The 23,925-nt window shown below is 34.6% G+C and overlaps 1 protein-coding gene across 1 annotated transcript in view; it reads left to right on the top strand.

Annotated features, from left to right (window-relative positions):
• SH3GLB1 (SH3 domain containing GRB2 like, endophilin B1) overlaps positions 1-23,925 on the top strand; it is a 37,163-nt gene that overhangs the window by 10,650 nt on the left and 2,588 nt on the right. The window contains exons 2-7 of the mRNA XM_046645135.1: positions 978-1,119; positions 3,796-3,924; positions 6,287-6,420; positions 8,335-8,427; positions 18,114-18,203; positions 18,603-18,703. Coding sequence (XP_046501091.1) covers positions 978-1,119; positions 3,796-3,924; positions 6,287-6,420; positions 8,335-8,427; positions 18,114-18,203; positions 18,603-18,703 — 689 coding nt within the window. The remainder of the gene's footprint in view (positions 1-977; positions 1,120-3,795; positions 3,925-6,286; positions 6,421-8,334; positions 8,428-18,113; positions 18,204-18,602; positions 18,704-23,925) is intronic.

Genomic DNA, 23,925 nt, shown 5'->3' on the forward strand with positions numbered 1-23,925 from the left:
AGTACTAGTGATATACGTGTGTTTTGATGGGAGAAAGCCACATGTTCTAGAGGAAAATTATATATAATAAATAGTCTGAGTCATCACCTTTAATATTTAATTGAAAGTATCCACAAGTCTCCATAAAATCTACATGAAAATCTTTTACCTCTTTGTTACTATATGGGCAGTGCTGCCTTTCTTCAAAAACCAACACACTCAAGATAATAAAAATTGATACGTTGAGTATATTTAACTACATTTTGTGATCTTTAAAACACACCTCCATATTGTGAATAGGATATATTCCAAAAGTTAGGGTATAAATCAATTGCTGGAACATAATCTGAAGAAGCAACTTAAATGATAGTTTCCCAGAGCATCCCATAAAAGTCTAACTCAGTGTGATTAAAGTGCTGATAATACAAAGCCACATTAAACATAAACAGCCCTTTTTAAATTCAAAATAATAATTACCAGGCACTGAAAAAAGTGATTTACATACATACTCTTACTTAATTCTCAAAGCACTGTGAGGTGTGTATTGTCTCTCTCTTACAATAGAGGATACCTAAGAAAAAAATATTCAAAAGCTCGCTCAGGTCACACAGTTAGCAGTGCAGCCAGGATTTGAATTCAGATCCAACTGACTCAAAGCTCTTACTCCTTACCACTATATTATCCTACCTTTCCATGTAAGAAACATTTGTATACTTTATATAACAGGCAATATGTTAGATTGTCTGTAGAATTCACACCATACATTTTAGCAGAACTAAGGATACGTGTTACATGTAAGATACAGTCATGGTAAGTGCCAAAAGAGGTATGAATAAACTACCACAGTGGCAAAACAAGTAGCATTCACATGCAGTGGTTTGCAAACAGTTATTTTGTATGTTCGGGATTATTTGGATTTGAGTTTTCTTCTTAAATATTGATGAAGGTTTCTAAAATGTATTTCAGATATGTTTAATTTTTTTTATAATCAATAACAGTTCACAGAAGAAAAGCTTGGCCAGGCAGAGAAGACAGAATTGGATGCTCACTTAGAGAACCTACTTAGTAAAGCTGAATGTACCAAAATATGGACAGAAAAAATAATGAAACAGACTGAAGTGTTATTGCAGCCAAATCCAAGTAAGAAACTTTTTACCTTTTGTCTACCTTACTGACTAATCTTATTAAAAGGTCCTGCTGGTAGGTGTTTTAAGTTTAAAAAAAAAAAGTTTTAGTGGCTGTTGGAAAACAGAATGTTTTCATTTCTGACTTTGAGGGTCAGTGATTATTTTTTGTATGTGCTTTTGGTGAAGAGGGTGATAAAACTTCTTCGTGTGCCCTCTAACAAGTTGACAGATAACGTTTCTCAGACCTTTGTAGAATCCTCATGAAAACTCAATTTCAGGCAATGACTTTGAATTTTAAGTTATGGAAGGCTGTGAAAATAAATTAATCTTCCTTTTTCATCCAGGGGACAGTTGTCCCTAAATAAGGGGAAATTATATAGAAACTTAGTTACCAATTCTTTATGTTAAGTTTTACATTTCTACATAAATTATTCTATTTGATTTTCAGACAACTCTGTGAGGTTTTTCAGGTCACCCAATTCAATAACCTTGCAAATAAGGTGCACAGTAATTGTTTCTTAATTCACACTCACAAGTTAGCATTTTGTCCAATGTAGCATAGCTAATTAGAAGTGAAACCTGAGTTAGAGCCAGGTGTATTGGCGCCTTGTATTCCCTACGAGCTTTACATATCAAAACTTGAAGGACAAAGGCAGCAACGCATGCTTTCCTTCCCCTTTTCCCCAGTGTTATTGTGACCATGTTGGGAAATGGCGTAAACTTATTTTTAAATACTAACTTAAAGTTCCAAGCTTTAAATTTTGTTGCTATTACATAAACCTCAAGCACTATACAAAATATTAGTAATTCTGTGCCATTTTAAAATGCAGTGACCTTTTAAAATAGGCCTTTTACACTTTGAGCAAGGTCCACTGTCTTTGACACCATGTGATATTTCTTATTTGTTTAGGTTACTGAAATTGTATACCATGGCACTTAAAAAAAAAAGTAGTGGACATTTTTCCTCTTATTCTTTACTCTTTCCAGAGTTCCTCACGTATATAGTCTGTTACACGACATGTTTTTCTGAATGGCAAATAAGCTCATATACAACTGGTAAACAAGGGAATGGTGTCAGTGTAAAGAAGTTACAGTGGCTCATGTAATACAATTTTAGTTTAGTGTTTTAAGTTGGAAGTAGTAACAGAATTGTTCTTGTTTTTTTTTGTGCTCTTGTTATAAAGTCACATAGATTTTGAGTGGTTAGACCCAACCCTCTTTTCCCTGTAAGCCCTGTTATTTTTAGCGTATGATTTTCCAGAACCCAGGGTTTTTCAGAAATATATATTGCATTATAGCAGAATTTCCTGCATATTTTGTTAAGATTTTATTATGACCTATTGATGCCTTACTGAAATGAAACATTTATTTATTAACATACCAAATATTTTATTAACTGAATGAAATCAACATAGGATTCAACTTTAAACTTTTGACCAAATAGGTAGAAAAGCAACAATGCTAAGAATCACTCTCACAGTCAGAAAATGAAATTCTGAAATTTGGTTAACATCTTCTAAATACTTAGTATGTTTCTAACTGACTCATTTTGGTTTTAACTAATTTAAAGCTTTCAAAATTCCTGCTTAAAAACTTTTCTAATGTTATAACAGAGTCTACCACAAAAGTGAGTATTATTCCAACAGCCTATTTTACTTATTGTAATTAATGCTTTTGCCAATTCCTGAACTGTTTCTGTTACTGTTTCAGCTCATTTTTGAAATTTTCAGTGCACTGTGTGAAACTTCCACTTGTGGAGGAATTATGTGAGATGCTTAGAAGGAACCTATTTTACTTAGCTTCTTTTTGGATTGTAATTTTAATTTATATCTAGTCATTATTTCTGGAAACTTTGACTTTTTTCTCATTTGTCTGTGAAATACCTTGCTGTTAGGCGGCAATGTAAATGTGAATTTCTTAAATGTTGTGCTAACCAAATGTTTATTCAGATTTTACTGGTGTTTTTTCCTTTCCATGTATCCTAATGTTATTGTTTTAACCTTTTGTATTTTAAACTTATTTTTAGTCATGAAATATTTTGAGTGAATGCATGCTCAGAGATATCTATATATCTCTACGCTTTAAACATAATTAAGTAAAATTAAACCAAGGCATCATATTGTTGATCTCTGTCAGTAGACTATTCCAAACCTGGATTGTTCTATGCCTTAAACTCCTGTGCCTAGATTTAGACTCTAGGAAAGAGAGAGGGTGTGTGAGCAAGTAAAAGCATGTTAAAGATGTCAGAAGCATGTAACTCTGGTTCTTCTAGGTACGTTATATCTATATTTTCATAGCTAGAAATCCCTGATTTTGAAATTATGAACATATATTCAAAGTTAAAAGTTAGACACCATATGAATGGGGCAAAGGCAGCTTCTTCACTAGGTATTAAGTGAATACCAACCCATTTCTGGAACTTAAAATCCTGTAAAATACTCATAAAATAGTTTATTTTAAAATATTTTTGTGCCAAATTGTCTTATCAAATTTCTTAGATATAGGTTTCTCAGAGCTATATAGTACTCTAACGTATAAATTAAAAACTATATATTAAGATATGTACTTCAAAGCATGCTGATTTCATATTTATTTTAAAAGATGATAAATGGCTAGTAGAGGAACAAAACAATCTTTTAGATAGTTTTTCTTTTTTGAAACCATTGGTAATTTTAAACCTTTCTCCTAGATGCCAGGATAGAAGAATTTGTTTATGAGAAATTGGATAGAAAAGCTCCAAGTCGTATAAACAACCCAGAACTTTTGGGACAATATATGATTGATGCAGGGACTGAGTTTGGCCCAGGAACAGCTTATGGTAAGCAAAAGGCAAAAAGGTCTCATAAGAAATATCTTTACTTCTAGACTTTTACTACTGAGAGGTCATTAACATTTATGTAATATTAGTAAAATCAATTTTAACTTCAAATTTTTTATGTTAAAATTTTAGATGAAGTGAGAAATATAGGTGACCAGTAAATATGTACAGTTCAGTTTAGTATTTTAAGCATCTATTCTGAAAACTCACATTCTTTTTAGTTTTAAAAAGTTATGGAGGGGCTGGCCTGGTGGCGCAGCGGTTAAGTTCACATGTTCCACTTCTCGGCGTCCCAGGGTTCTCCGGTTTGGATCCCAGGTGCAGACGTAGCACCACCACTTGGCAAAAAGCCATGCTGTGGTGGGCATCCCAGATATAAAGTAGAGGAAGATGGGCATAGATGTTAGCTCAGGGCCAGTCTTCCTCAGCAAAAAGAGGAGGATTGGCAGTAGTTAGCTCAGGGCTAATCTTCCTCAAAAAAAAAAAATGTTAAATGAATTCTTTGCTTGTACTCCCATTGGATCTTGCAATTCCTCTGTTGTAATACTTCTTGTGATATATTGTAATTTTTGTTTACATGTGTCTCCTGTACTTGATTTTTTTTTTTAAGCTTTATTGAGAGCTTGTTTATTTCTATGTTAAAGTACTTGGCACATAGTAAGTATTTGAACAAATCACTAGTTCTTTCATTACACAATAATGTTAGTACCAAAAAATTGTTAACAATAAATTATCTCTGGATGTTTGCATTACATTTCATTTCTGTTTTCCTCTTATATAATTCAAATTTTCTATAATCATGTTTTACAATTATGCCAGCTTTGTTAGTTGCTATACCAACTTTTATAATGGATAACTTTAAAGCTCAAAATTATGCATCTTTATTATCCCTCAAATCTAATCTCCTCCAAACATGATACTAATTCAGATTTCTATAGCTTCTTTTCCTATTGTTATGGCTGATAATTCTCTTTATTAAGACTTCTGCAAGAAATTGGTCCTTATTTGGATTTGAAATGGTAGGTAAATTAAATGATTTTCTACAGATAGTCCTGATTTATGAAATAGCTCATAAATTCTGGGACTAAATGAACTTAAAGTTTTGGTAGTTATCTTTATGTCGGACAGAATAGCCTAAACACTGTAATGAATGCCATTAATCCATTTACTGGCTTTTAGATGTACAACTTTGAAACTTTTACGTTGTGTTCTTCAAAATATAATTCTTTCAGAAATCTGAAAATGCTTAAAATTTCTATAGGTTTATTTCTAAATTTTAACTATTAATTTTAGAAAAACTTTATACGTTGAACAGATTTTTTATTACCTGCTTATGACAGACGCAGTTAGATGCTGAGGTCATAAAGATGCATGAAGGAGACTCAGCCCTTTCCTTCACCAAGCTGTAGGCCTAGTGGAGCATGAATACTGGAAAGGCTTCTAAATTTTTTCCTTTTTTAATCTGCACCTCTAGTAATTCCAGTGAATGTACCCTGATTATTGGAGTTGGGCTTTGTGAATCTACTTATTAGTAATTCATAATACTTAACAATTGAGTATTCCAGGCCTTGAGCTAAGTACTATACAATGCATATATTATTTCAGTAGATCCTCACTTATATCCTACTTATAATGTAAATTCTGCTGTCTCCATTTTAAAGACATGGAAACTGGGTCTTAGGTTACTAATTCATCCATGATCACACAGTTAGTAATTCAAACATAGATCTGTATCCAGAAACTGAGCTCTTAAATACTATGTCATATTATTACCTTCCTTACTGATCAGATCTCATCCTAACATGAAGGGATTAAGACCCACAGAACTAAAGCTTATTAGAGGTACAACTAGGAATAGAACCTTGGTCTTGTGGTTCCCTTTCTTTCATTCTGTTTTCCACTGTACTTGTTCTATTTAAATATTAGGGGTTGTATGTTGCAAAACATGCATTTTTTTTTAGCTTAAGATATAAATATTTATAGGTACTTGAGATAAGTGCATCAATATAGAAACAGAAGACAAATTTTGCCTTGATCTACTTATTAAACTGTTTTAAGCATTATATCTACACTATTTTGAGCTGTGACCATAAATACTTTTTAGTATCTCTATCCTCTCTTTTCCCATTGATAGAATTGGTACAATTAGGACATGGTAAAAAGTTCATTTTTGTCATTTTCATTTAGATATTTATAATTTTAAATTTATTCTTAAAATAAAACTACCTTAATTTCAATTAATTCTATTTGATTTTTACTTAAGTAAACAAGCGACAGCTAACTTTAAAGCAGGTTAAATTGCTGATTTAACATGATTTTCTGACAGTACCAGACAATGGTAAAAAGCTTTTTTCCTTTGCAGGCAATGCACTTATTAAATGTGGAGAAACACAAAAACGAATTGGAACAGCAGACAGAGAGCTGATTCAAACATCAGCCTTAAATTTTCTCACTCCATTAAGAAACTTTATAGAAGGAGATTACAAAACAATTTCTGTGAGTTGGAAAGTGTTTCATTTTCTTAGAAAAATAATTTAGATATATACTTAGAGGAGTTTTTTTGTTTTGCTTATAACGTGTAAATTTCAGGTGTACATCACTATGCTTCACTTTCTGTGTAGACTGCATTGTGTTCACCACCAACAGTCCAATATACTTTCAGTTTTAATGAATAACTTGCCCTCTTAATGACTGTGTAACATAGCAGATTAGAATATTTAAATAATTTGGCTACATACATATTTAACAGAACACAAAACTAAACCAAAATAAAGGACTGTTGATGACACTGCCTCCATTTTTGTGTCCCTGTAGTATTATGGAGATGACTTGACATCCATCTTGTTCATTACCGGCACATTTAAAATCTGTAGAGAGGTTCCTGGAATGATTATAAAATTATGGTACAAAATATCACATAGTATAGCCATGTGACTGCTTATTTAAACTGGGAGGCCGAAACCTCATTACTAGAAGCTGTATTTCTGGCTACTGTACTTCCTGTGGTTTTGCATCCCTAGATGTCTGTTACCTTCTTTTCACACGGCTATGTTTGATTGATGAAGTATGAGATAAACATTACATCTTTTTCTCTAACCTGATCTGTCTATTGTTTTTGAGTTTAATTTGTTTTATAAGTGAGGCAGAGTGGAGATCTAGGTGTATTTTTTCCCTAAGATTTTTGCAAGACTGCCCTTTATTGTAAATACTACTCCAAACTTTAATTTACAGGTTTCTTATTACAAAATATTTTAGAAACTTGATATGTTTACAATGAATTTGTCTCTTGGTAAACAAGTATCTGGGCTGACACAGAGGAAAAGCCACCAAGTTCAAATATTATTTAAAAGATATTAGATTATCAATAGGATGAAATTTGGTATATGAAATTTAAGAATAAAGCAAACATCTGAACTTACCTGTTATAGAAGCTTGAAGTTCCCATGAGGAATTCTAAGATACCATTTAATGCATATTCGTTATTCATTCTATAATTTAAAATTCCATTTTGGAGTAGTACAGTTGCTTTCAGTGCCATGGCACATTAATAGCAGCCTGCCCAATCCTTGAGGTAGATCACATAGGATATGAAGGAGCTTTGCCCTGAGCCCATACCTCCTTCACCACAGACACTTCATAGGTAATCTGTGATAGTTTGAAACAGTTGCTCAGCCTGGGCACTACTGACATTCTGGGACGAATGATTCTTTGTTGTGGGAGCTATACTGCATTGTAAGATGTTTAGCAGCATCCTTGGCTTCTATTCAGTAGATGCCAGTAACATCCATCTCCAAATTCGGACAACCAAGAAGACATTTCTGAATCTTTCCTGGGGAACAAAATGGCAAAATATTAAAACGAATATTTCTTTGAGCCAGCCCTGATAGCCTAGTGGTTAAAGTTCTGCACTCTCACTGCTTCAGTGGCCTGGGTTTGTTTCCCGGTTGCAGAACCACACCACCATTCTGTCAGTTGCCATGCTGTGGCAGCAGCTCACGTAGAAGGGGAATGACTTACAACTAAGATATACAACCATGTACTGGGGCTTTGGGGAGGGGGAGAAAAAGAACAAAGAGGAAGATTGACAACAGACGTTAGCTCCGGGCAAATCTTTCCCTGCAAAAAAAAAAAAAAAACAAGATAAAACCTATCAGTTTAAAAAATAACAATAATAATAATAACAATATTTGTTTCTATCATCACCTGATTTTTCCCAGATTTTTCAGACATCTAGAATGGCTTGATCTTTTTAAAGTTGAAAAGTTACAAAAGGGGGTCGGATTTTGTCATCATAGATCTTTGTTTTTCAGATGATACGTATAGTCAATGGAGAGTAATATTTTAAATGTGTATGCTCTTAGTGGATTTTAGCATAATTAGCTTTTATTTTTTTCTTTCCTGTATTTATAGAAAGAAAGGAAACTATTACAAAATAAGAGACTGGATTTGGATGCTGCGAAAACCAGACTAAAAAAGGCAAAAGCTGCAGAAACTAGAGCTTCAGTAAGTAGTGTTTTTTAATAGAAAAACATTTTAAGTTAATAATTTTTTGTAAAATATTTTATTCATATGCCATGCAAGCTACAGTCTATCATTAAGACTGAAATAGGACTTTTGGGTACATTTTTGTGTTTTTTAAACAAACTTATCAGAACTTAATACATCCAAATCAGTGAAAAGTAGTCATATCGAGGCAATATTATTTTAGTAATACACTTTTGCTAAAAAAACAAAAATTATAAGAGCTCCGAAAGCTATGTTGTGTTCTTCAAATATCCTCAGTGGTGGTGGCAAATATGTCTTTTGGAGATAGATTTACTATATTTGAAGTAGAAAAATAGTAATTAAGAGGAGAATGAATCAAGTTTGAGAATGCTTGTGTGTGGCTTAAAAATTAGATATGACTCTCTTTCCACATGTGACTCAAACTGACTAAACGAGTTGTCACCAAGAATAGTTCCAAAATCATTCATCAGTGACAGCATGGGCTCCCAGGTGGCTATTTTGAAGAGGAGGAAACCCATTTAATAAATAAGTACTCGTATGTTTTTCATAAACTCACCCTCAGAGTAGTCATCTAAAACTGAGTGGTTATATATTAAATATAATAAGTTAATGATTTTATATATATTTATATAACTTTCTTAAAAGATTTTATTTATAATATTTAATCTAATGTTTATACTGTTTATATCATCATTTCAAAGTTTGAAGAGATTAATCACATTTGAATTGGAACACCTTTAAGATAGTACAATATAAACAAATCTTAATTTATTAGAGGACACTAACAAGTTAATTCTTATTTTGAGCTAGGGATATGTTTTGTTAAGAGGCATAATATTCCCACTGCCTTCTGTTTTCAACTCACTATCACTACCACCATCAAGAATTCATTGCCTTACTGAGCATATTACCGCAGTGCTGGTAGAAGTCTTGTTGCTCTCTTGTTTGGGGAAAGAAAGGGTTGAGACTTGGTTTAGAGTGAAATTTAAAACTACTAACTTGGTGTTGGACAGTGATGTCTTATGAGATTATCCCGACACCTTATATGAGCAGAATAAATTATTTTCTTCTAGATGATTCCACTGTTGGAGAATCTGTATTAGCTACTGCTGGAGAAAAACTATCTTTAACAAAACATTAATTCCAAATTCATTGGCATTTTCACATCAGAGTGTATCATTACATCATCATCAAAACAGCCTAACTTCTCTAAGCAGGCTTTTTGCAGAATCAGAACTTTAAAATGAACACTATAGATGGCAAGAGACTCTAAATTAGCATATTAGTTTCTAGTTGCTAATAATAAATTTATATAGTAAAATATAAACTGGTTTTTAAGATACTAATTGCATAATCAGGAAAAATATTAAGATAAATAGGATCATTTAGAAATAAAAGTTTGAACTGGAACAGAATCTCTATTCAAAATGCCTGCGTGTGCTCAGTGATGATTTTGGGATAAGAATATTGTTGTCAACTGTCAGGACAAGACTTTCTTTAACGAGCACTATTAGAAGATAATAGTAGCCTACTTTTTTACCTGGAAAAGTGCCAGAAAGCTCATAGATTTAACAGTATACAAGGTCCTTTGATTATTCTGAATTATTTTACCACTGCTATTAAAATGTATAAGCACTAAATATAATAGTAGACAAATTTTGAGAGGTGTTTCCTTTTACTATATCCAGAAAAGATCTTGACAATTTTTCTGTGCCCTGTATTTTTAAGGACAAAATTTTTTCCATGAGAATTCATGTTTAAAATAAAAATGAAAGATTATACAAATGACTTTCTTCAACACTTTCATTTATACACAGTTTTTCTAGAATTTATATGTTGCATAAAACAAAATTTAACCATAGCCAAATATTTAAAATATTAATCTAAGCAAAAATTCACATTTCCTGTTTTTAGGGGTGTCTTACCCCTAGATAACCAACTCGTTTTTCTTCGAACTTTATAGCAGTAAGTCTGAAATACTTCAGAAAGGAAAAGTCCTCTTAGTTTATTACATAAAGCCTTGAGGCATGCCTATATTTTGTGATCTTTTTTTGTTTCTATTTTTTTCCTCTATCTTTTGTTTACCTGAAAAATAGAAACTAGTAGGAGTTTGGTTTTGCTTTTTTTTCTTCCTTGACACATTTCCTGGTTCCTAGTTGGCAGCTGAAGAGGTTACTCTAATCTCAAGAGTTTCTTTGGTTTCACTTCTTTATAAATTTCTATGGATTAATTGTTTGTGACTAGTTATTCTTCTGCAAGTAAGGTTTGGGACCTGTACATGTTACCGCTTTTTTTTTTTTTAATTCATTTACTGGTTTCTTGTGACCTCTTTTTAAATTCTGTATTTATTGAATGCTCATTTTGTGCAGAGTTCATAGATAAATAATGCAAAAGCTCTGCTGCCCTCACTTCACAATCTAGTACAGCAAATTGAACTCTTTTATGATTTAGCCCTATCAGTAAAAAATTTATGCCTGTATCTAATATTGATACATTACTAACTTGTATTTTATTAGTTAGCATTTTGAAGAATGGTAAGGCGACCTCAAAGGCATTTCTCAAAAATAAACCAATTGAGCAGAAAAGAGAAAACCTACTTTAGTGTTTCACAGTGAACTTTTGTGAACAGTTTTTAAAATAATATAAAATTTATGTCAGAGAAGCAAAAACAAATAGAACTTCTGCATTTAGATTATAAGGCACTGACTTTTACTGACCCTAGTCTTATGTAAACTTTAAAAAAAAAAATTTTAGAGTTAATGGGAAGGAAAAAGTGTGGTTTCAAAGCTCTGTAGGGGCCGGCCCAGTGCCACAATGGTTAAGTTCGCATGTTCCGCTTCAGCATCCTGGGGTTCGCCAGTTCAGATTCCTGGTGCAGACATGACACCACTTGGCAAGTCATTGCTGTGGCAGGCGTCTCACATAGAAAGTAGAGGAAGATGGGCATGGATGTGAGCTCAGGGCCAGTCTTCCTCAGCAAAAAGAGGAAGATTGGCAGCAGATGTTAGCTCAGGGCTAATCTTCCTCAAAAAAAAAAAAAAAAACTCTGTAATATTTAGATGTTTAGACCTCTGTTACTTTAGTGATTAAGTCCCTCTGTCCACTTAAACATCTTCGCAGTGGTCTAAATCTTTAATTTGTAAACTGAATGAATTTATAGCACCATCATATAACCTTAACTTTAATGTACACATATTAGAATTTAAAGTTTATTAAAAGTACAAGGGTTGGCATGCCTTTCGTATTTCTTCAGGGTATGCCAAGACCTGTCTGAGGCTGATTGAAAGAGAACGTGGTTGAAGGCAGCATACATTCATAAAGTAGAAATAATCTTTGAATAGGACAGTTGTGGGTAGGCAGAAGGTGAAAATATAATAAAAATTATGAGTAACTGTGGCAGTTACTACAGTTCTGAATGCTTCTGATTTAAAGCAAATGCTTTAAATTCTTCTAATTTAAAATCAATCATCAACCATGTTTTTTGTCTTTGAAAATTTGAGTCTTTTGGAAAAATTGAATAGGCACCACTATATGAAATTCTGTAGAACAATATAATTTTTTTTCCAAGTAGAAAACCATTTTATCAGCTCTTTTAATACTTGTTTGTGTGTTCTTTATTGTGCAGAAGCAACTTGTTTCACTGTGTTCATTGGTATAATGTGTTCTTTGTCTCTTACCTATGCACTTAAGCAACTAAACTCAGCTCGCCTTGAAGGAGATAACATTATGGTAAATTTCTCTTACATGCTCAACTTCCTGCATGTAAAATGGCTGAAGGTTTGTTGGCCTACTGTGTTTTCTACATCTTAAATAAAGTGCCTTCTCTTGCTATTATCTTCATGTAAAAGTCTAAAGTAGTTGAAGCCATGCATTCATATTATGTCGAACAAGAAATATAGGGAATACTAGCTGTAGTCATACTGGAACCTGAAGAAAGAAATTGTGTGTTCTAATTACCAAATATATTAGCTATGCCAAATTCAGACTTTAGAATCTGAATTTGTGCATAAATATATAATGCCTTTTATACTCAGTAAAAGGTGTTAATTTAGGTGGCACTTCATATTTTCACTTTTGCCAAAGAAAATTAACAAAATTTACCCAACTTAGAGAAAGGATTAAGGTACACAAATTGACTTTGCTTCTCCGTACCTTCACTGTTTACCTTATTTTCACCTGAACTCAACATAGAATTAATTTCTTCTGCAATTCCAGGCCAAGACAAACCCCAGTAGTTTAGGTATTTCTGTAGCAGTGAGGCCCATTCCCCACACAGTACTAATTCACTTTAGAAAGTTGCAGAACAGTCATAGCCTTGGGCAAGAATTGGGAATGAGAATTGTTCTATAGTATCTAGTGTATATATTGAGCTCTAATTGAGGAAATTTTTGCAATATTAGGAATTTTTTTTAAGAAAATAGAAATTCATAAATCTGAACATAGCCCCAGAATTCATAAATGTTAGCCAATAAAGATTTATAGAGATAGTGTTTGGTATTATACTCCTAGATACAGTACTTCCAGAGAAGTGGCGTAGAATCTTCAGTATAGTTAATAGTTGGCAATTAATTGACTGCTTTTATTCCATTAGCATTAACTTGAAAGCAGGGGGAAGCAGGGGCACGGAGGGGGAACATCCATGTAATAGGAAAGATTATAGTATAGAATATGTAAAGTGCATTTTTGGTTTTTTAAACTACGGTTATTATTGAAGCCCTGGCTAAATTAGGGCCTTCCTTAGATAGCAAGAGAATGCATTCATTTATTTCCATTGTCCTATTTGTAGGTAAATGAAAAGTGTGAGACTATTTCACTCATTGGTAATTTAGTATATAAATCATAGATTTTCTTTTATCTTAGGTGAAAATATCCTTCCAAACAGTTACTTTGTTTCATTTATTAGGCATTTGTTTTACTACTAATATCATCTACTTATAGTAACATGTATTTAACTCTAGTAATTTTAAAGTCATTATATCTCAAGTTTATTGTGCCCCCTCAAATAGCTATATCAACAGTGTCCATTTATCCTTGCCTTATTTTAATTTCCTAAAATTCTAGAATTTTAGAACTAAATGAAAAATTAGAAATCATTTAGTCCAAACCTTTGATTTTACAAATGAGTAAACTGGAACTAAGATGAGTTAAATATTCCCAATGTGGGAAAACTGTTATTCTTATTAATTTTATACAATTAGTATAAGATTCAAAAATTGATAGTATTGATACATGTAAAGGCATACTTTCACTCTATATTAAGCTGTGCTGATTTAGTTACTGGTGTGTTTAATCTGTCGTGATTCTAGAAAAGGAGAGTATGCCATTTAAATTAAAATATTTACATTTTTCTATACTAAGTTGTAGAAAATGTTAAATTCCAACTTTCTTTCATGCTCTGTATTTTTCTCTAATTTCTAATGCTGGCTAGATTTGGGCAGAGGAAGTGACAAAAGTAAGTAAATTCTTAAACTACAGAATTATGAAACAAGAATAAAATTGCCATTCATTCAGTAAAATATTTATTGAACAACAACTATGGGGCCAGTCACAGTCTTTGTTACTGAATCTTGTAAAATCTGAAAATTATTACAGAAAGCTCCGATCTGTTTGGCTAGTTGGAGCTTCACAGAGCAGTAGAACAATGCTGCAGAGATGTTGTTTGCACACCCTCTGATAAATACTAGATACCTGTTATATTAAGTGGTAATCTTTACAGTGCCTTGCCAGAAAACAGTTTAAATATTTGGTTTATTCATATGACAATTATGTAAAATATAGTTAACACCATGTTGTATATCTTTAGAGAATTGGATATATCATGTCACACAAATGGATCTTCTAAAGAACTGAAGCTTGTTCTCTTCAGCACCAAAGCTAATTTTTGGCAGTCAGTTTAGTTGAAAATATTTGTTAAAAAGCACTTTGCTGCTGCATTAAATTCAGGATGCAAATATTTAATTTCACTTAAAGTTAGGGTTATTCTTATGAATATCCATTATTGTACTGTGTAACAGTTGGATCGTTGTTTGTGTTTGAAGTGTGTGGTCTCCTCCCTCGTTGTCAGACTGTCACTTTTAGAGGCTCTCCATAGGACTGCTACTAGCAGTCCCTCTGCCTGTGTTGCCATTTCTAATTTTCTCTAGGCTGGGAAATCAAGTAACTAAGCAAGAATTTAAGGAAGAAAATTATGACTTTAATGCAGATTTGTTTCAAATGCTACTTGAGGTCTTCCAAAGCATTTTTCATTTACTCCTCATGTTCAGGCCCACCAAAATCTGACCTCCAGCTGAAAACAGTGCTGGGAATTGAGGGCAGGTAGTAATTGTGGCCCCTGACTGTTAATGGTTTTATAAATGTTAACTTTTTATTTTCTGGTTTCATAGGATTGCTGACTGTATAGCCTGTTCTCAGGCATGGGTTACAGAGCTATTGATTCTGTAACTTGGAAATCCAATGTGGAATTCTTGACTTAGTGCTCTCCCCCCGCCCTTCGTGGAATCTGTTCATCAACTTAGTTATGGTTCCACCCTGGCCTCTGATTCTTCCTGAACCTCTAGCATGAAAAGGGGGCAGAGTAACACAGAAGAGAATATAGATTGAACAAAAAAACCAGAGTTTCTGCCCTTTGGTTGGCATACAAGTACACCAAAAAATTTCTGATTTGGTTCTGCAGTCTCTACAAGTTTGGGAAATATTTGATATAATAAATGGAAAGAAACTCATGAAACAAATATTTACATTATTTATGTATATGTGAAAAAGACTTAAATATATCAGTGGATTTGGGGAGGTTTTTTTCTTCTGTACTTCTCATGTCTATCGTTTTTAGAATTTAAAATGTGTAATTTTAAAACTTCATGTTCCTAGAATATTTTAAGATTTAAGCCCATAGAAAAATTAGGTAACACTGACCAAGATTATCACAGCAAATGCCTCATAAGCATGGCCAAAATATCTGGTTTATAGTTATCCAGTCCTGATATCACAGAGCAATAAATTCTTGCCCTTTTTCCAAGTTACATCCTAAAAGAACTCTTCTTCCTTCCCTGACACAAGTTATGCTTATTATATACTCTAGATCAGTTAGCCCAGTAACAGTAAGTCTAAGCAATAGAAAGTCTTTTCCCGGGCTGGCCCCGTGGCCAAGTGGTTAAGTTCGCGCACTCCGCTGCAGGCGGCCCAGTGTTTCGTTGGTTCAGATCCTGGGCGCGGACATGGCACTGCTCATCAAAGCACGCTGAGGCAGCGTCCCACATGCCACAACTAGAAGGACCCACAGCAAAGAATATACAACTATGCACCGGGGGGCTTTGGGGAGAAAAAGGAAAAAATAAAATCTTTAAAAAAAAAAAAAAGAAAGAAAGAAAGTCTTTTCCCTAGAACTCTACGTCTTAATTGTAAAATTGTCAGGGAATGAGATCTTCTGGAGGACAGAATAAAAACCCTTTAAATTCATTGTCTTTCTTTAAACCTGTTGTCTCTGTCTTTCTAATATGGCTCATTTTCTTCTTAGGTACATTGATTATGCTGACCCTAATTTCAGTAACTTTAGCCTCTCAGATTAATTATTATGATCGGTTTTACATGTCAGAAGTATAGATTGTTTGGGACATTTGACTGTTTGCAGTCACCCCAGACATACACTGAGAAATTTGTTCAAGAAATGAGATTTCTTTCCTTCCTGTCATTTACCTTTTCTAAATATAAAGTCTAGATTGTGCAGAAGAATGACTTCTTAGTCTTTGTAACATGGTAACTTTCTTCACAATTAAATAATATTTTGTTCAAACATAGACTGATCCCTTGTCCTTAATGAGATCGTTTTACATTTTTTTATTCAGTGTTCTTAGCTTTAAAACATTATTTCCACTTCACATTCAGGTTTCCTGGTCACTTTTAATCTGCTACTTAGCTTACTTGCTTATACCTTGTACAGAAATATTGCCATTTAGTAGGTTTTTCTATCATTTCTACTAAAGGCTATTAAATTGTACTTTTATAATCAAAGACCTACATGGAACTACTCTTGTTTACTTCCAAGGTTCATTTTTTGGGGGTTTGCTGTGTTTACTTCTATTAATAAAACATTTTTGTATTTAACCAAGCAGAATAGTAAATAGTGCAGATGTAGCACTGAAGTGTTGGGCTTTCCTTATCACTTTCCTTAGGGTGAACCTTGGTTCATTTCTTCTCCTGAGACTTTTTCTGCTTCATACTAGCTTCCAGATGAAGCTTACTTCAGCCCCGTTATCAAAGCACCATCTGTTCTGGTTTTAGTCAAGTAAATTTAATTTTAACCCTTGACTTCTTGAGTAATTCAAGCTTATTTCCATAAATCCAGTCCCATGGTCCATTCTTAGCCCCCTCTGCCATGTCTGTTGCCAATGGGATGAGAATGACGATAGCAACTGGTTATCTATTTTGCTGCTGCTTCCTTATTGACTGGTTCACTAGTTTGTTGCCACCAAAGGATGAAGGATAGGGAGATGAGGTGTGAAAGGAAAAAGTTCAGACCTTGTTTTTATACTTACCACAGTCTCAGAAATATTGTAATTATTTGGATGGGGAGAAAGCTATTTTTCCTGGGAGAGATGGTAGAAAATATCATTATAATGAAATTATCACCAATAGAGATTCCCAATTTGGGATAAGCTATTTTCAGTGAGCTGTGAGATTTTATGTTCTCCTCTTCACTTATTACCAACCAACTCTGGCTAAAAGTTTGAGAGGATTTTTTTTTGTCAGTATTTACTATTTTTAGATAATGCTGATTATTTAGTGAACTATTTTGTCCCAGCACTAAACCTATATCAAATAGTTGAAGCCAGTAATGGTATGCTATTATACATACCTCTTCCCAACTCCAAGGTCAGTGACTTTACTTTGGTAGCTTGAAATCAGCTGTACTGGAAGTATTTGTACCATGAAAATCAGCACATTAGAGCTTTTTTTTCCTCGAGAGCCAGTTTACCAGCAAACCACTGATTGAAGGTCACCCATAAACTTGCAGAAAAATCCTAGCATATCTTGCAGAAAAATCCTAGATAATATTTCTGCTTGAGGCATATTTTATGCAAAGTTTGGAAGGAAAACTAAAAGGAAAGAAGACACTTTTGTAGGACAAAGAATCCTTGGAAGGAACCTAACAACTCTGTTTCTAGAAACCACTATATATTTGGTAACCAAACATAAGAGGTTAAAATGCTATGGCTTCACAAATCTGAAGTTTTTTCATTTGAGATTGAAGGCTATCTTTAACTTCAAAGTAAAGTAACTATAGTAATAATAGAGAATTTTTTGCAATATTATTTTATACATGTAAACTAGTAATCTTAAGATTTTGTAAAATGTTAAAGTTTAGCAATATTGATCCTATAAAATGTATGAAAATATATTGACTGTCTCAGTAGTTTTCTAGACTTTTATGTGTATGTTGTTAAGCTTTGGGATTAATAGATTCTTTTGAGTCAAGTACTGATAATGAGTTAGTTCTGTGTAGATTGAGTAATATAGAAAAGCCAAGGTCTAGAAACTTAGGACCAGTTTAGATACAAAGCAGAGAAAGGGAATTGCCAAATTATCATTTGGGGTTGGTTTGGGGGATTTTTTTAACTGTCTAAAAGAATGTACATAAAATGGACTAAGTCCTCTAATGAGATTCTAAAACTATGTTCCAATTTAAGTCTGAACAGGAATTAAGAATAACTCAGAGTGAATTTGATCGTCAAGCAGAGATTACCAGACTTCTGCTAGAGGGAATCAGCAGTACACATGTGAGTGTTCATTCATTGGAGATTCATTTGGAACAAAAGACTTTGATAGTCCTTAGGCAATTTTGAGAGGAAAAACTGAACTTCCTTTCCACTCACTTGTGAAGGAAATTTAAATTGTGGCCCTTTCCAAGATACATGAAATATTTTAAATTTTTGCTTACACCTCATCACCTAGTTCTCCCACCATCCTCACATCCAGTTGATGATTTTTGTTGACTGAACATTTTGTTACTATACTGTTGACCAAGGTCAGTAAGCCTTGGTCTTAATAAGCCTTGTAGTAAAATACTAGATACTGGTAATTCTCTCTGAATACAATGTTGTGCTCTGTGTCCCCTTAGCATTTGCCGCTTTAAGTAGATTCTAGATCTAAGAAGTGACTGTAGCTTTCCTTTACAGGCCCATCACCTCCGCTGTCTGAATGACTTTGTGGAAGCCCAGATGACTTACTATGCACAGTGTTACCAGTACATGTTAGACCTCCAGAAACAACTGGGAAGGTGGTAATTTCCTTTTCACACTTGAAACTCCTGATAAGGGAAGAAACTCATATTTTTGCATATGAACTAATGATTAGAGGTGAAGATTAAAAGAATTAAAGGCTTTTTTAGCCTGCTTAAAATCAGATTTTTTTTTTCTTTAAGGAAAACAATCAGACTTCTGCAGTAACAAATATTTTGAGCTCTTCTGGCACAGAAGACTGTTAACAGGAATAAGAAGATAATTTAAGTGAATACCTTTTTAGTACTATATAAAGAAAGTTTAAAAGTGAAGTTCACTTTTCTCTTGAATATCTTTGCAGTTGGTTGAGGAATATATAATTACGTTAACACTAGTTTCCCTTACAGATAAACTAATTTATATTATTCATTACTCACTTGTTCACTGTTTTTTTTTTTTTTAAATGGTTTTAGAATAGTCTGTAAGACCTCAAGCCCATTGTTGTTGTTGTTTTGAGTGTGGTAATATACTTTAAAGCAAAACAATAGCATGTAAAGCACATAGCTCAATCATTCATTCATCGGATATTTATTGAACACCTGCCAAATGTTAAGCACTCTTCTGTACTCTGGGATTACATCAGTGAACAGACTAGGCAAAAATGCTTACCCCTGTGGAACTCACATTGTAAGGTAACACTGGAAAGAAAATGATGCACAGGACAAACATGGTCTCCTTTCTCGCTACACGTAAGGTCTAGGTTAAAGTACAGGCCGTAGGTGGACAGGCCATGTGATATGTAGAAAGGAAGAAGAAGTGCAGGTTACTGTGAGGGACATCTGTGACTCAGGTGGGTCTAGCAAAGTTTCACAGATGAAACTATTTTAGTAGGAATCATCTAGATGAAGAAAAGGGCAGGGACAAGTATTCTAGGCAGAGGAAGAACATGTATATTAAAGGGCCAGAAGAAAAAGAGTGAGAGTTTCAGGAAACTGACAGTAGTTCATTCTGGTTTGAGCATAGTGTTCAAGTTAAGAGTAGGATGGTAGGTGAGACTAGAAGAGTGAAGCAGGGTCACGTCACGAATGCCCTTTAAAGTAAGTAATGGAAAGGAATTTGGGGTTTATATAGTGAGTAACCATTAAAGCAGGGGAGTGATATGTGATGTTTGAAGGAGGAATATCAAGAGAAGTTATTTCAAGGAATAAAGTGGGGGAAAAAATCATCACTTCAGCATTTCTTTGTGTTAATCCTTCAAAACTAGACCTAGAACAAAAATAGGCATATCTACAAAACCAATTGTAGATCTTAAAAATGAGATGTAGCTTAATACCACTGGTTATCCTAATAGGATTTACAGAAGGATTTATGCTTCCACATATTTGATGTTTTGTTAGTGGTATTAATATCTGAAAGCAGATCCCCACATCATTACAACCATTTTAAGCCCAAAAAGCCTTAGTACTTCCTTTTCGCCTTGGACTGGTACTCTGGGAGTGCAGCAGAGTGGTTGCTGTTGTTACCATTCATACTTGCGTTCTGCTTAAAACCACACAAATGTTTGGAACTCAGCCATTCAAACAAAATCTACTATTGCTGCACTTAAGGATAAGCTTAAATATTACAAAGGGAAACCAGTGCTATTGTTTTAGGGAAGAGGGTCTAGCTTGTCTCTCTGCCCTCAAAGAATTATATTACTGGTAAGGACCAATGATAGAGAGTGGAGAAAATTTTAGGCCTTTAATTTGCTGCAGGTTATGCTTTTTAAGACAGCATAAAGAAATAGTCACATGTAGAACTTGAAAAATCATCCAGACGCACACTTAAATTCAAAAGCTCTTTCTGAAGAGTAGAACGAGGAGATAATGTTAATGGTTGCAGCAGCAGTGTTGGCAGCAGTAGTAACTAACTCATAGCAATCAGTCAGGGCTTCAGTTGCCACCTGCCACTCTTCTAGACAGACACCTCATATGTAATAATATTATAATACTCACACCAAGTGAGTCAGGTACTATTATTATCCACATTTTACAGGAAACAGAAGCACTAGTCACAAGATTAGTAAATGTATTTTATTTTTAAATAATTGGGAGGCTTTAACATATCAAGCTACAGTAGCAGGAAGTCTACAGTTTTTTAACTGTGTCAGAAGTTTTTAGAAGGTGAAAATGGTCTTTCAGTTTTGGAGGTTTTTGGTTTTTGTTTTTTGTTGTTGTTTTGACCATTATTTTTTGTTTGTTTTTGAGAAACATTAGCCCTGAGCTAACATCTGCTGGCAATCGTCCTCTTTTTTGCTGAAGAAGACTGGCCCTGAGCTGACATCCTTGCCCATCTTCGTCCACTTTATATGTGGGACGCCTACCACAGCATGGCTTGCCAAGTGGTGCCATGTCCGCACCCGGGATCTGAACCAGCGAACCCCGGGCTACCAAAGCAGAATGTGCGCACTTAACCACTGCGCCACTGGGCCAGCCCCTGTTTTGACCATTATTAATTCCCCAAAATTGTCATAAATAAACCTGAGTGGCTAAACTAAGGCTAATTATAGTGGTAAATTTTAAAGTAAAATCCCGTGGTTAGAGACTTAAAAAACCACGTATGTGTGTATATACACACACATATGTTGGGGGAGAGGGCTTATTTTTTTTTTATCTTCAGAAATGTGTACATTTAATCACTGCTGAGGAGCTGAGTTTACTGAGGAAGGGACGCTAGGAAACATGTTCTTAACTTTAGAGTGAAACCTGTAGTAAGAATTAGTTCTTTTTATTATTAGGATCCTTCCTATCTATCAGAGAAACATTTACTTTTAATTTTTAAAAACGCACTATTGTAGGCACACAGGATACAGTGTAAGCAAAACAGACCAAATCCCTGCCTTCATGGAACCTACGTTCTGTTTGGGGGTAGAGGGGAATAGAAAATGAATATGTATGTGAATTATATATTAGAAGGTAATAAATAATATGGAGAAAAATACAGCAGGGCAGTTAGGGGTAGAGGTTTGCAGTAGTCAGGGAAGACAGAGACTTGAAAGATGTGAGAAAGCAAAGCCTGCAGGTGTCTGAGAGAAGATGCTCCAGGAGAAGGTACACAAGTACCAAAACCCTGAAGCAAGTACATAGCTGTTAAATTCAAGCAACAGCAAGGAGGGCTTGGCTGGAGAGGCATCAAGGAACAGGGAGCTGGAACATGTAGAGCTTTGGAAGCTACTGTTCAGACTTTGGCCTTTACTCAGAGATGAAGACCCTTTGGAGGGTTTTGAGCTGAGGAGTGACATGATTTGATTCGAGGCTTTAACAGGATCATTCTTGCTGCTCAGTTCAGGATGGATGTTAGGGTGGAAGCTGACAGACCTGTTTGGAACCTGTTGCAAAATTTAGTTAATAATCCAGTCAGGGGAGGATGGTAGCTTAGATCAGGGTGACTGTGGTAGATGTGATTGAAGTGGTCAAACCCTGGGCATATTTTAAAAGTAGAGCCAGCAGGATTTGCTGACAGACTTTATGTGTATGAGGCTTAGAGGAGTCAAGAAGTACTACAAGTTTTTGGCCTGAGCGACTGAAGGAATAGAGTGGAGTTAATTAAAATGGGGAATGCCTCAGGAGGAGCAAGTTGGGGTGGGGAGGGCATGTCAGGTATATTAGAAGCCCAGTTTTAGACATATTAAGTTTGAAGTGTCAATTAAACATCTAAGCGGAGATATCCAGTTTTAGGATATGCAAATCTAGAGTTTGGGGGATGAATTAGAGATATAAATTAGAGTCATCAGCATATCAAGATGAAGTCACCAAGGGAGTAAGTATAGGTAGAGAGCAAGAAGACTAAAGGCTCAGCCCTGAAGCCCTGCAGCCCTGCAACACTGAGAGCTGAGGAACCGCTAAGGAGGATGGGTAAGGAATGAGCAGTGAGGTAAGATGTAAACTGTGTGGCCTGGAAGTCAAATGAAGATGATGTAGGAAGGTGGAGGGGAGTGATCCACTGTGATCACTAGATAAAGTGAAATGAGAACTGTTAATGGACCACCAGATTTAGAACATTGAAGTCATTGCTGACCTTAACAAGAGTAGTTTTGATGGAACGGTAGGGGCAAAAGTTTGTTTGGAACGTAGAATGAAAGGAGAGGAACTGTGGTAATGAGTGTTTCAAGGAGCTCGAGTCTAAAGAGGAACAGAGAAATGAAGCAGTAGCCAGAGGACAAAATGGGGTCTAGTAGATTTTGGTTTGTTTTTTAAGATAGGAGAAATAAGAGAATGTTCATGAGCTGATGGGAATGATACAGTAAATGGAGAAAATATGATAACGTGGGAAAGAAAGGGAAGAATTGCTAGTGTGATATTCTTGGAAGGAGAAAGAAGATGAGATTTTGTGCACATGTGAAGAAATTAGCCTTAGGAGCATAGATGGCTTATCTGTAGTAAGAGGAGAGATGACCAAAAGCATGGAAATTTGCTGATTATTCTTTTTTCCTCTCAGTTAAAAAGGAAGTGACTCATCAGCTGAGAGTGAGTGTTAGGAGAGAATTGCTGGAATTTTGAGGATTGATGAAAGGGTATAAAAATAGTCATCAGGAGAATGAAAAGTGAATGAACTAGAGAAATGTAATGTAATTGCCAGGCAGCACTGTGGACCCATTTGAAGTTCCTGTTGAATGTAAGACAAGACAACATGTTTTTTTTTATTTTTCTCCTGTCACAGTAGACACATGGATACTGAGTAGGTAAATAGGGAGATTTTTACCGAATGAGTACAATGAAGTGAGGGGCAGAGGAGATGAAGGCATATGCAAGGGGGTGATTATAATAATTAACCGTGGATATGAAGGGAATGTTGGTAGGATCATAAAGGGTAGATCTGTGGTAGGACCATAGATCCAAGATAGGATTGTTGAAGTGAGAGTACCAGAAAGAAGAAAAATGATGGTCAGAGAATGGGATATTGGAAATTGTGCTTATTAGAAGGGTTATAGCTATTGGAATTGATAAGGTCTAGATGAGACAGTGGGAATGGTTGGTTGAACTAGGGTCCACAGAATCACTAGAAGAGAAGAGTTCATGGATCTGAGAGGCCAAAGTCTTGGAAAAATGATCTCTATGGATATTAAAATCACCAAGAATTAAGATACAATGTCAGTAAGCCAGGAGCTAAAATCTTCTAGAAATGAAAGGAAGGAAATGAGGCATCTGTAGGTGATTACAGCAAGAGATAGTGGGTAGTGTATAGTTGAACATCATGAAATACAAAGATTGGGTAGGAGGCCAGCCCAGTGGCCTAGTGGTTA

Source organism: Equus quagga, chromosome 18, assembly GCF_021613505.1.
Source record: "Equus quagga isolate Etosha38 chromosome 18, UCLA_HA_Equagga_1.0, whole genome shotgun sequence".
Classification (NCBI taxonomy): domain Eukaryota; kingdom Metazoa; phylum Chordata; class Mammalia; order Perissodactyla; family Equidae; genus Equus; species Equus quagga.